At 41.5% G+C, this 11,162-nt stretch overlaps 1 protein-coding gene across 2 annotated transcripts; it reads left to right on the top strand.

Moving 5' to 3' along the window:
• The first annotated feature begins 9 nt into the window (after positions 1-9).
• LYRM1 (LYR motif containing 1) lies at positions 10-10,173 on the top strand. 2 transcript variants are annotated; one of them, XM_086759703.1, is made up of 5 exons: positions 16-154; positions 1,875-1,997; positions 6,868-7,026; positions 8,089-8,181; positions 9,836-10,173. In XM_086759703.1, exons 2-5 carry the CDS (start codon positions 1,965-1,967, stop codon positions 9,950-9,952), a joined length of 402 nt encoding a protein of 133 aa, XP_086615829.1. In that variant the 5' UTR covers positions 16-154; positions 1,875-1,964; the 3' UTR covers positions 9,953-10,173. The 2 variants fall into 2 exon arrangements, with proteins under 2 accessions (XP_086615830.1, XP_086615829.1); XM_086759704.1 differs by lacking the exon at positions 1,875-1,997 and having other exon boundaries at positions 10-154.
• Positions 10,174-11,162: the final 989 nt, after the last annotated feature.

Raw genomic sequence — 11,162 nt, 5'->3', positions numbered from 1 at the left:
ACCGGCGTCCCCGACGCCGTACGCACGGTGAGGGCCGGGGAGGGCAACGGGCCGCCGCCTCCCCTCGCCCACCGAAGCGGGGGGACGGGGCCTAGCGGGGCGGAACCGCCGCACGAAGGCGGGGAGTGAGGCCTCGGCGCGCTTCGTCCCGAAGGTAAAGCAGGGAGTGGAGGGCGGACAAGCCGGCGTGCAGGGAAAACGGAGGGGAGGGAAGAGGCTGGAGGTTTGGGGCGTTGGACAACCCCCTCCGCTTCACGCGTTGGTTTCTCCCGGCTGCGGGGGCAGTGCCACCCCAGCCGCCAGGGGGCAGAAGGGCGCCCGCGGCTGCAGCGCCCCTCGGCGGCCGGGCGGCTGCGGGCCGTGGCGGGAGGGCGGCCCGCGGCACGTTAGCACTGCAGCAGCCCTGCGCGGCGCACAGCGTGCGGAGGAGAGCCAAGCCCTGCAGCCGCCCCGCCGTTACCCGCAAGTGCCACTGCCCGCCCGGTGCTGCGGGGCCGTGGCCTTTGCCGGGGTGGGGCTGACCCCCAGAGTGAGGGATGCGGTGGCCTTGCTGCCCAGCCAGTGTCTGTCCCCGCTGGAGCGCAGCGGCGGCAGGAACGGCTGCGGGGTGGCCCGGCTCCCAGGGGCTGTGGAGAAGGGCTTGTGCGTGATGAGTCCTGAGCCTCCCACCTGGGCCTGCGGTTGCTGCTGACCTGGAACTCGTGTCAGGGCTGTGTCCTCCCATCACTTCACCAGCAGGCCTGCGGGTCCTCTCCACACAGAAACCAAGAGAAGGCTCTGGGACAGACAGAGCAGCGCTTCCCCCGGACCTCTGTTCCTCTGCCCTCGTGCTGTCTGCGAGGCAGGAGGCCCCAAAAACCGGTCCATATGCTATTCAGGAGAGTGCAAATACTGTGTGAGGCTTTGTTCCAAAACTCTCAAATTTGAATGGGATTCATACACTTGATTTCCAAAAAAGAAATAAATTTTCAATATATGCCCTGCTATAGTTCTCAAATAGTGACTAAAAATCGTATCTATCAATGTCCTGGGACTGAAGTGTTTGGAAACTGAAGCAGTGTGTTCACGAAAGGAGTTTTATTAAATGACCCGCAGAATGAAGTAAGAAAGGGCATAGGGAGGATTGTTTCTCTGATAGCATTAATATTTATAACCGTTCTTGAGTTTGGGAGCTGGGAATTATTTCTATTCATGCATTCAGTTGCATTTGGCTCAAAGCCAAAGTATGAATAAGGTACATAAATCCATACCGTGCCTTGTGTCCATGTTGTTATATTTCTGAATGCTTCTATATTACATAAGTAAGGCCATCCAAAGATAGCTGAGACTTCATTTTCCCTCCTAAATTTGTTGCACTGCATTTAAACCTCTTTCTCTGCTTGTGATTAATAGAGAACTAAACACAAAGGAGGAGAAATTAGTTCTAAGTTATGAAGGCATGAGCGACAGGGTTGCAAAAGACTAGAGACAAGTTCATAATGCTTTAGAGTTTACCTGGACACTGCGTGCTTTTCAGAGAAAGCTAAGAAATATGTGATGCAATTTTTTTTTTTTGTTTCCTCTCCTCCTCTCCCTCTCCACTGTCTAAGTCAGCATTTCTGTTCTTCCTGAAGCTACCACGGCACTGGAGGCACTCCCAGGGCACGCGTCTGTATGTCCTATAAAAACCAGCTAATGCCTTGACCACCTCAGACAAAGAAAATGAAAACTCTGTGATCAAAAGGGACTAAAGGCTTCTGCTTTTCATGTATTCAAACTGAAAAGAATGTTGTAGAATTTTCTGCAATTTCACTTATTTGAAATTACATAGGAAAACCAGTGATAAAATCCTAGTCCTTGCTTATACTATTTAATTATATTCTCTTTGCATGCAGTTTCCTTTTTCTGATCAAAAGACCGCTCCATATGTAAGAGAAAGTTTAAAAGAGATCCAAGTTCAGTCAGAAATCCAAGGCACAAATAGAATGGCAGAGTTCTCATCCCAGCTGACGAACAGTGTAAGTACAAAAACTTAGAGAGGCTGGTTCAGAGGGGTTGATCAGTGTTTCAGATCAGGGTTTCAGATCACTTCCATTTGCCAACAGAAAGATAACTGGCATGAAAAAATCTAAAACCATGTGAAAATAACCTTGCCTTCAGATCTTGTTATTTAATAACTTGGTTATGATTGCAGCTTGTAGATGGAGAGTGAGAAATACTTGGAGTTAAATTAATCCTTGATGGAAATGTCTTGGCATTTACAGGCTTGCATCACTGGTAGAAATGAGGATGTAACACCATCATGGAAGAATATGATCTTTCATTTTAGTTTGGTTTTCACCATGTGGAAATGGAATATTTTATCTGTGATTGAAGTTTTGCTATTATTTGGTTTTGGCTGAATCTTAAAAAAAAAAAGGTATGAATGTCCAATCAAGAATGAAAATCAAATTAAGTTTTCACTGTGCTAGGTACTGCAGCCACGCGTGGTCGATGTTGGCAGTGTAGTAGCTGTCACAGGCCACTAAGTCAGTGATTGGAGTAAAAGAAGATAAAATTACTTTTGTGGAAACTGGATTTTGAAATTTAATATCACTGGAAGGCATCTGACCTGCCCAGCTGTCACAGGAATCTGTGACCCCTTGTCTTCTCCCTGTGCCACAGGAACTGATTGTTTCAGTTGTGGATGATAGGCCAATTCATTGCCGCCTTAAGAACCGCAGACTCATTTTGGCAGACTTGCATGAAAGATGAATATGGATTACTGACCTCTAGTTGCTGAAGATGGCTGTGAAAAGAATGATTGATTATCTGTTGCATTAGCAGCAGGAGAGAGACTGCAGATCACTCTTTAGCTAAGTGGTATAATTTAGCTCTTAAAAAGAAAAGGCAGATATGCACGGTTTTTTGTCTGCCAAAGAGCACATTTGAAAATATGAGATACAGATTGTCATACAGGCTGAAGCTGATGATATTCCAAACTATAATGTTGATACGCTGTGCTTTTGAGTGATGTCATTTATTTCCATAACAGAGATGCGATCATAGCTTGATTTAGAAGGCAGCCAGCCCAGCAGTTTGTCATTGTGTCTTTAGGACTCCTTGCCAGTAGCAAACCAGCTGTCAAATAGAAGCTGTGTTGCTCCTAAATAAAACATTTACATCTAAGAAGTTCAAAGCTGCTTTTTCAAATTATTTCACGCAGGGTTCTGTTCCCCACCATCTCCTCCCCTGAGCAAATATGGTTTCAGCATCAGCACTAAGTGTGTGTTACTAATGCGTGCCCTAGTTAGCTGGGATGTAAAAGAAGAGACCTGTTGTTTTAAAATACCCTTTTTTTCCCCATGGGCTATTACTTTCACTCTTTGTTTCCTAAAATCCTCTTCATACTTGCTACTGGCAGATTTTGTGTTTAAAATGTTAGTGAGTAGCTAATGTTTGACTTGAAAAGAAAGGATGAAATGAAATAGACTTACAACTTCAACAACGGAGCTGTGGCAGATCGGAGGAGAGTGCTGGACACGCATTCTTGGCCAAGCATCCCGCCTGTATTTTAGCTGCTCGTATATAAGTAGTCAGTCTCAGCTTGCCCTCTATCCTAACCGTCTGGACTGCACTGTTGAGGCCCCTTTACAGTGCAGATGACAGATTTCTTTCCTTATGTTTATATAAACTTTAAATTTAAATTCAAAACAAACCTGCAAATAGCAAAAGAAGACTGGTGTTTCACCGAGTATTCAAATTATTGAACTTTTGGGTCAACCATCTAAAAATCCAAAGGGATGTGTATTTATTTCCTGAAAGAAAAACTTGTTATTACATTTTATAGTCTAAAGGACTATTTGTTTTAATTAACAATGAAAAAAGTTTGCATCTTCATCACGCAGTAACTCATTAACTGCTCAAGCCTCCTTTGCAAGTTTGAATACAATGGGATTTTTCATGTGTTTGATCTGCATGTTGATAACAGGGGTTTGCATGTAGATCAAAAGAACGATACCACCCTGCATTGTCAGAGCAAACGCTTATTTGGAAGGCAACGCTTGGCCTCCCTCCAAAGGCTTAATTCTAACAATCAGCTCAAAACCAGCCTGCAACCTACCACTTTTCCCATTGATACGATTGTGCACACAGACCTACCTTTGACCTCTCCCAGTTTGTTTTGTTGCAGTAAACACCTGAAATTTGCTCAGCTAATACAATAGCCCTGTACTTTTTGTCAAAAATGCCTGTGGTTAACCTCTGTGGGCTGCATTCTGCAATGAAATGAAGGGTGGTAAAAGTTAAACAATGGGTGTGACTACCACAAGATGAGTGTTAGTGGGAAAGTGGTGTAACATCCATTTAGCATTCCAGAGATGTGAAATATAATTATGATTTAAATGCCAAAGATGTAAGTTGCAAGATGAGTAACTACAAGGACGTAAAAGCCTCCCTTATCTTCCTTTCTGTCCCACTCAAAATCATTTTGCACACCCACAAAACTAATACAAGTAGTGTCACTGGACAAAATTACACCTGGTACACGATTTGTACCGTCACTTACATTTCTGTTGGTGTGGCTCTGTTTATAACAGAGAAAAAAATTCCAGTGTAATTTACAACATTTTAACTTGGAAGTAATTTTGCTCTTAGTGGAATTACTCCCTATTTACGCTCCCACTCAGATCAGAATCTGACTCAGGCTTTGAATTTTGTGCTATTTGCTCTCATCCTGTCCTGTGATAGAGGGGGGTCCTCTGTCTGTGTCGTAGTTCAGCCCCGATCAGGGGGCGGGGGCCTGTTACGGGCTTCTCACACCTTCCTTTATGTATCGTTGCAGAAATGGTTTATGAGCAGATCTGTAATGTTAGAAATTGTTGTCTGAAATGAGCCGCAGGAGCAGCTGGTTGCTGAGTATACATGAAAAGCTGTTTAATGCCTTTTACGTCATCTAGCATATGTGGGAAGGAGAGCAATAATGCAGAAGTGCAGCACATGCATAGATGAGGGGCTACACAGTTCTGTATCAATTCCAACACTGAGAAATTAAAGAAAGAAAAAATAAGCTTTAGATGGGGGAAGGGAAGCAACTACTGGGGAAAAAAAATTGTTGGTTCTAAACTTTTAAACAAAATATTCAGAAACAGATTCTTGGTATGTTTAAAATTCAAAAGCGACACGTATGATTATAGCTCTGAGCGAAGGGCACGCACTGTTCAGAGTTGTGGCCTTGGAAATTGTCCAATGTGTAGATCAGATTTTAAACCTGTATTTTAAACATTTCTTCCTCTGACATTATTCCTCTTATTTTCTTTATGGATTACATGAAAACCCAAGCTGAAATTTTTCTAGTGCAGTGCTACCTTTTATTAGCTGTCAGCAGGGAACAAAGAGTATTACCAGCCCCACCAGAGGTGACACCTTCAAATAAAAGCAGAGGGGTGAGGCCAGGAGGGGCTCTAAGTGAGGACATGATTTGGGACCCAGCTTGTGCTAGGTCAGCCCTTGTAATTGAACTCTTTATTTTCTGTACAAAACATGCACTTGACCGAGGGAAGCAATGATTTTTCAGATACACATACATGCATAGCTTCGTGTATGACTAATTTTATTGCCTGAAATGGAGCTGTAGAGTGGATTAAGTGAAGCATTTATTCCAAAGTGTTTGATGAGCTGGGACTACCTAGGTGTTTGATTGTGGGTATTTGTTTCCTATAAATACTATAAAGATGGACCTACATTAGGAAGCAGCTTTTCCTCTATCACCGAGGGAGAGCGCGCTCCCTCCAGCGGGCAGTTCAGGCTGTCTGGATTACCCTGCTCCAAATTGTCCCCTGGAGGAGCTATTCCCAGCGCACAGGTCTGATTGCAGGGTAGATTCAGCCACAGTAACTTGAGCTCCAGGTTGGCAAATGGATCCTGAGACAGTCAGGTAATGTCCCGTGCCTGACACTTGTTCCTCATTGCATCCATAAACTTACTTTGCAGTGCTGCTGTGTCTGCCTTTTGGACAGTAAGGTACCTTCGACAGTTGCGGTGTCCCTAAAGCAGAAGAAGGCTTTTCTGCAAATCTGATCCATGTCAGAAGTGTTGTTATTTCAGCAGTGGATTTATCTCAGGGGTATCTGTGGTCTGGCCTGAAACAATGGCACCACTTACATGATAAAATACTCATTTACATAGAACAAGAATAGGATTTCATTCTTGATTTCTGACAAAGCCTCTTCAGCGGGCTCAGCAGATACACAGCTCTCTGAAAATCAAGACATTCAGGACTTTCCTAAATCCACAGTTAGTCTGCCTCTCCTGCAGTGCTTAGGTAAAATAGCTTTCATCACCTTTTCATCACGTCAAATTCCAGCTGAATCATTACTACATACTGTTGTGGTACCACAAATAAGCTTCTCAGCTTCTGCAACCTATACTGGTTTTCAGCAATATCATGGTGGTTTTATCATGTATTTTATTCACAGATTTCAAGATGCTTTGTGAAGATAGGGTCAGCACTGGTACAACAATTGCACAGGAAGGGGGATGCTCAGAGTTTCGGTGACTTACCCAATGTCTGTTGCAAAACAGCAGTGAAACACAACTCAGGCATTCTTGTACCAGGCTTGTGATTCAGGAAAGCACTGAAGTGCTTAACTTCGAGCAAGAGCTCAAGCTGTTTGAATGGAGATAGATTTAAGTATCAGTTTAAATACTTTGCTGGACTGGGTCTTCAGCTTTCAACAGCTAATTATTGTATACAGGTATTTCAATTTTCTTGCATATAGCTCAGCGTATCTTTAGATGGTGGAAATATTTTTAAACTAGTTCAGTTGTGTGAAAAACTGTACTGCTTGCTGGCCTTTTAGCAACTCAAATGTTCATGCACATGTTTGGGGGTTTGTGTTGATTTTTTAGATGACACCAGTCACTCGACAAGAAGTTCTTGGCCTTTACCGCAAGATATTCCGAATAGCCAAAAAATGGCAATCGGCATCGGGACAGATAGAAGAAACTATTAAAGAGAAAGAGTACATTAAAAATGAAGCCAAAACATTATTCCGAAAAAACAAAAACGTGAGTGTCCTTAAAGTTCTGGATTCCTGAATTATTCTGCTCTGCTCTTTGCACTGTCTCAGTGATTTGATGCTAAGATATGAATAGAAGAGTTGATTTCCCAAAATTTAATTCACCTTAAATGCTGGTGTATTCAGGTTATAGTTTAAATTTCACTCCTGAAATAGTAATAAGAAAACTCAAACTGATTTCAGCTCTTCACTAACTACTGTAGAAGTCTAAAAGATCTAGAGCTTTCATCAAAAAAAAAAAATGCCAAGAAAAAAACTGAATTCCAAAAGATACTGCTTATGTAATTGAAGCAGCTTTTGATCTTTCAGAAAGCTAGCTAAGTGTATCATTACCCATGCAATGGCAAGCAGAACTTAGTAGCTTCTTATACTACTTCTTTTCTTTTCAAAGCAACCATTATTGGCACTTCTTTTAAAAGAAGCACTTAATTTTTTTTTTCTTAAGGAAGAAATTTCAAACCTCTTTTGAAAGGGGCGATACAGACTCCATGGTAATCAAAGATCCTTCTTGTAATTCAAGATCACAATAATTATTTATATCCCATTTTGATCTGGGACTAAATTGAGGTAATGGAGAATAAAAAAAATAAATTTAAGTCACTATTTACACCACATTTCTGACTTCAAAGGGAGTTTCTGGATAGGATGGTAACAGAACGTAGATAAAGGAGTCTCTTCCCTTTCTACTCTAGCGACCTTGCAGAGTGATGAATGGGTGAATGTGTTTTTTTTTTTCATGGATGTATTAGTAGTTTACATGTGTATTGTCTTTTTACAGAGAGAAAATACCATGTTTGCATAAAAACCTCCTTCTATAGCCACAGTTGTGACAGCCTCTGGGTCTTAATATCCACCGCCATCACGCCCAGAACTGTTGAGTCAAAGCAAATACTGATGTTACCTTTTATGGATGTGAAAAATACAATAATTGTATCCTTGGGATTGCCAAAATAAGCTGAAGAAAGTCATGTGGCTGTGCATCATTTATGCTTGAGCTTCCGGTTGCTAATTGATGTAGTTGTACAAAAAAAAAATATTTGTATGATCGTAGGTAACAGATCCCAAGTTGATTAAGCAGTGTATAGAAGAATGTGAGGCAAGAATAGAAATTGGACTTCACTATAACATCCCCTACCCAAGACCTGTGAGTATAAATCCAGTCACAAAGTGTTCAGCTATACCTACTTAGCTCTCACCGGGCAACAAAACCCTAAGTTCACATCACTGTCGCCGCACTGCTTTTTTAGATAAGCTGGTATTTAAATGTTTTACTAAATGACAGCCAAATAAGCCAAATGTATATTGAAATGTTCTCCATCTACCTTATTTCATTGTAAATTGGGTGATTTCTTCTCAAAATAAGGAATCAAAGCCTAAATGGAGTTGCATAAGCTAAACTCCGAAGACCTGTGAATATTTAGGTAGTCTTGACCAACCAATGAATCATACTATGTAGAAAAAGACAATAACAGAATCAAATCTGTTAATCTTTCCATATAATAAAAGAAAATGAGAGAATAAAAATAATTAATTACATCTGCCATAGATACAATAATATTTATAGCCTACATTACTGGTTCTCCCGGTCGTAAATCAGGTTTTTTAAAACACCTCCCTGTTTTGCTGCTTCTTTTCCTCTGTTCCTAGAGAAAAACATGTCCAAGATTACCAAAATTCTGGAAGTTGCAGCAATGTCTTGTCTTGCACCATTTAGTATATTTTCCTCACTGCCCAGTCACTTCTGTCTGTAGTACTTTATGCTGCCTCCCACAGAGGCTTCCTCTCCACTCTTGTTGATTACTTTACGTTTTCACATCTATACTTTTCTTATCAAGGAGTTCATGGTCAAAATTAAATTATATCTTCATCAGATGCTTGCCTAGAATATGGTCGCTGTTAAGATCTGTTTCTCATATAGCTTTTTCTTTTTCTCCAGTATGCAGGATAACAATGCACATCTGGCAAGCAGTGCTCCTAGAAATGGGTTTAAAATGTTTGCTCTGCAGCAGCTTCAGAATCCCAAAGGATCAGTCCTATATCAGCTCTGTCACACAAACTGGGTGATTTTTCAGATTGCAGAAATCTATCGCTGCTTCAGTCAGTGTTTTTACTACTATTTCCACCTAAACAGCTGTCTTACAGGATGACAGCCTCAGCAACAATAACATCTGACTGCTAACATCCACATTTTTCAATCACTTGGTGGGGATATAGCTGCATGACTCCCACTAACAGTCTGAGGAAATATAAAGACTTTGTCAGTCAAAGGAAGAGCCTGTCACTTATTGCTCCTTCTGCTTGTGGTGTCAATGACACTGATTGTGCATCTTAATATGGTATATGTATAATCATGACAATAAGAAGACAGTCTTTCAATACATATAGTTTGGGGTTATTTAGCGACTCGTTTGGTAGGTATGAATAAAGCACACAGTACTTTAAGACATCTACTCAGGAATTTTTAGGGTTTTCTAGACCTTACTGTTCTGGAACATTGTCAGCAGTCCTATTTCAACAAATACTTTATCATTACAATCTGATACCAAGCTACAAAACAAGGTTACTAAAGCCTAAAATATATAGGATTTTAATAAATAGAACATTTAGGGCCTGAAAGTTACAGCACTAAGCAGAGCGCTCCTCCTAGAAATCTAATAACCTGGTTTGAGACAGTAAAGTTGCCCTCTCCTAAGTGTGAAGAAATTACTTAAAACTCAGTGAAAACTAGTGCATATATATGCCTTCTTTTTCTTGCAGCTTCTCAATTTGCACCTAACTGGTGGTATTTTCTTTTCTAGATCCATCTGCCTCCTATGGGTCTTGCCCATAAACAAGGCCGTACATTGCGACACCAGGAAAAGTTAAGGAAGATTTCTAAGCCAATATACCTGAAATCCCATGATGAAGTTTCATAACCCATCATTTAAGCTGTGTGGTGTAATCACATCATTTAAACTGTGGACTGTAATCCAGGTGATTTGTGCACACAACTGTGAATGAAGCTGTTTTGGTCAACTGCTCACACATTTCCTGAGGCCAAAAAGCTAACTGATACATCCCATATGATCGATAAGGTTGGTCTAGTATTTATTACATTTCAACCACTGCCTTTTCAATAAAAGTAACTTTTCAAGGAGTGAGGTGTGATACAAAGATTACTTTGACATCAGGACAAATCACAGCAGGTTTTCAAACTCTGCTAATCTATAGCAGCATTCTCTGGTGGTTTGAGGATTATATGTGCTCAGTTGTCATTCAAGCCTTGTGTACGGGTCAGCAAAAATCAAGAAAGTCCAGGAGAATCAAGCAGACACAGTGCCTCCAGAGCTTCTGAATCAAGTGGGAATATGGGGACTACATCACACAGCTGCACTCCTTCCTCTCTTGTTCCTGCTCTGCCTATTGTCCCTGGAGAAATGTTCCAGTTTCATAGTATTCTTAGGGTTAAGTATTGTTTCTAAACTGACAGTAGCAGAGACAGCAGAAATGCTACCACTCCTTTGTTTCCTTTTTGCAAACTGAAGAGGAGTTGCCTAGAGTCTCTATGTCAGCTTTTTCCCCCCCCCTTCCTTTGGAGAGGGTGTGGATGTGAAATGGAAGGTTTGGAATTCCATTACACAACTCGGAGTAAAACATTCCAGTGCTGGGTTCCTCAGGTTCCCATGTATCGACTGACTGAAAACTCTCCCTTCAGGGTATCATTATGGGAGCAAGCTTGAGATGCTTTGGGTGTCTTCACTGTGCATTTTTAGAAGGTTAGCTTTTCAACATAAACTGGCTTTCTCAATAATTACTTTAGTGTTAGGTTTTAACTCTTACATTATGGACAGAACACCAACTTTATTTTAATAAAGTATCTACAACTATCTCTTCAGTCTCTGAAGTTCGAGGGGTATTTCTTTTTCACAGGTGCCTCATGAATGGAAGTGAAATTAAATTAAATTTCCCCCTCAGTAGCCACCAATTGTTTTGGTTCCTTTTGAGTCCTCTAGCTTTACCAGGCTGTATACAAAACATCTTCAGGAAAGTTAGTGGAGCCTTCTGCCCTTCAGGCTAGAAGTACTGAGACCAAGCTGTAGACAAGAGCCGGACTGTACTGGAAGGCTACACAAGCACAGCTCACAG

Source organism: Chlamydotis macqueenii, chromosome 15 (assembly GCF_036417535.1).
Source record: "Chlamydotis macqueenii isolate bChlMac1 chromosome 15, bChlMac1.mat, whole genome shotgun sequence".
Lineage (NCBI taxonomy): Eukaryota > Metazoa > Chordata > Aves > Otidiformes > Otididae > Chlamydotis > Chlamydotis macqueenii.
This window is presented reverse-complemented; position numbering and strand designations above follow the sequence as displayed.

Bases quoted from the DNA above. Each gene is read 5' to 3' on its own strand.
- LYRM1 (XM_086759703.1), top strand. From the start codon at position 1,965: ATGGCAGAGTTCTCATCCCAGCTGACGAACAGT. The intron at 1,998-6,867 runs GTAAGTACAAAA...TTGATTTTTTAG, and splicing joins CATCCCAGCTGACGAACAGT to ATGACACCAGTCACTCGACA. The intron at 8,182-9,835 runs GTGAGTATAAAT...TTTCTTTTCTAG, and splicing joins ACATCCCCTACCCAAGACCT to ATCCATCTGCCTCCTATGGG.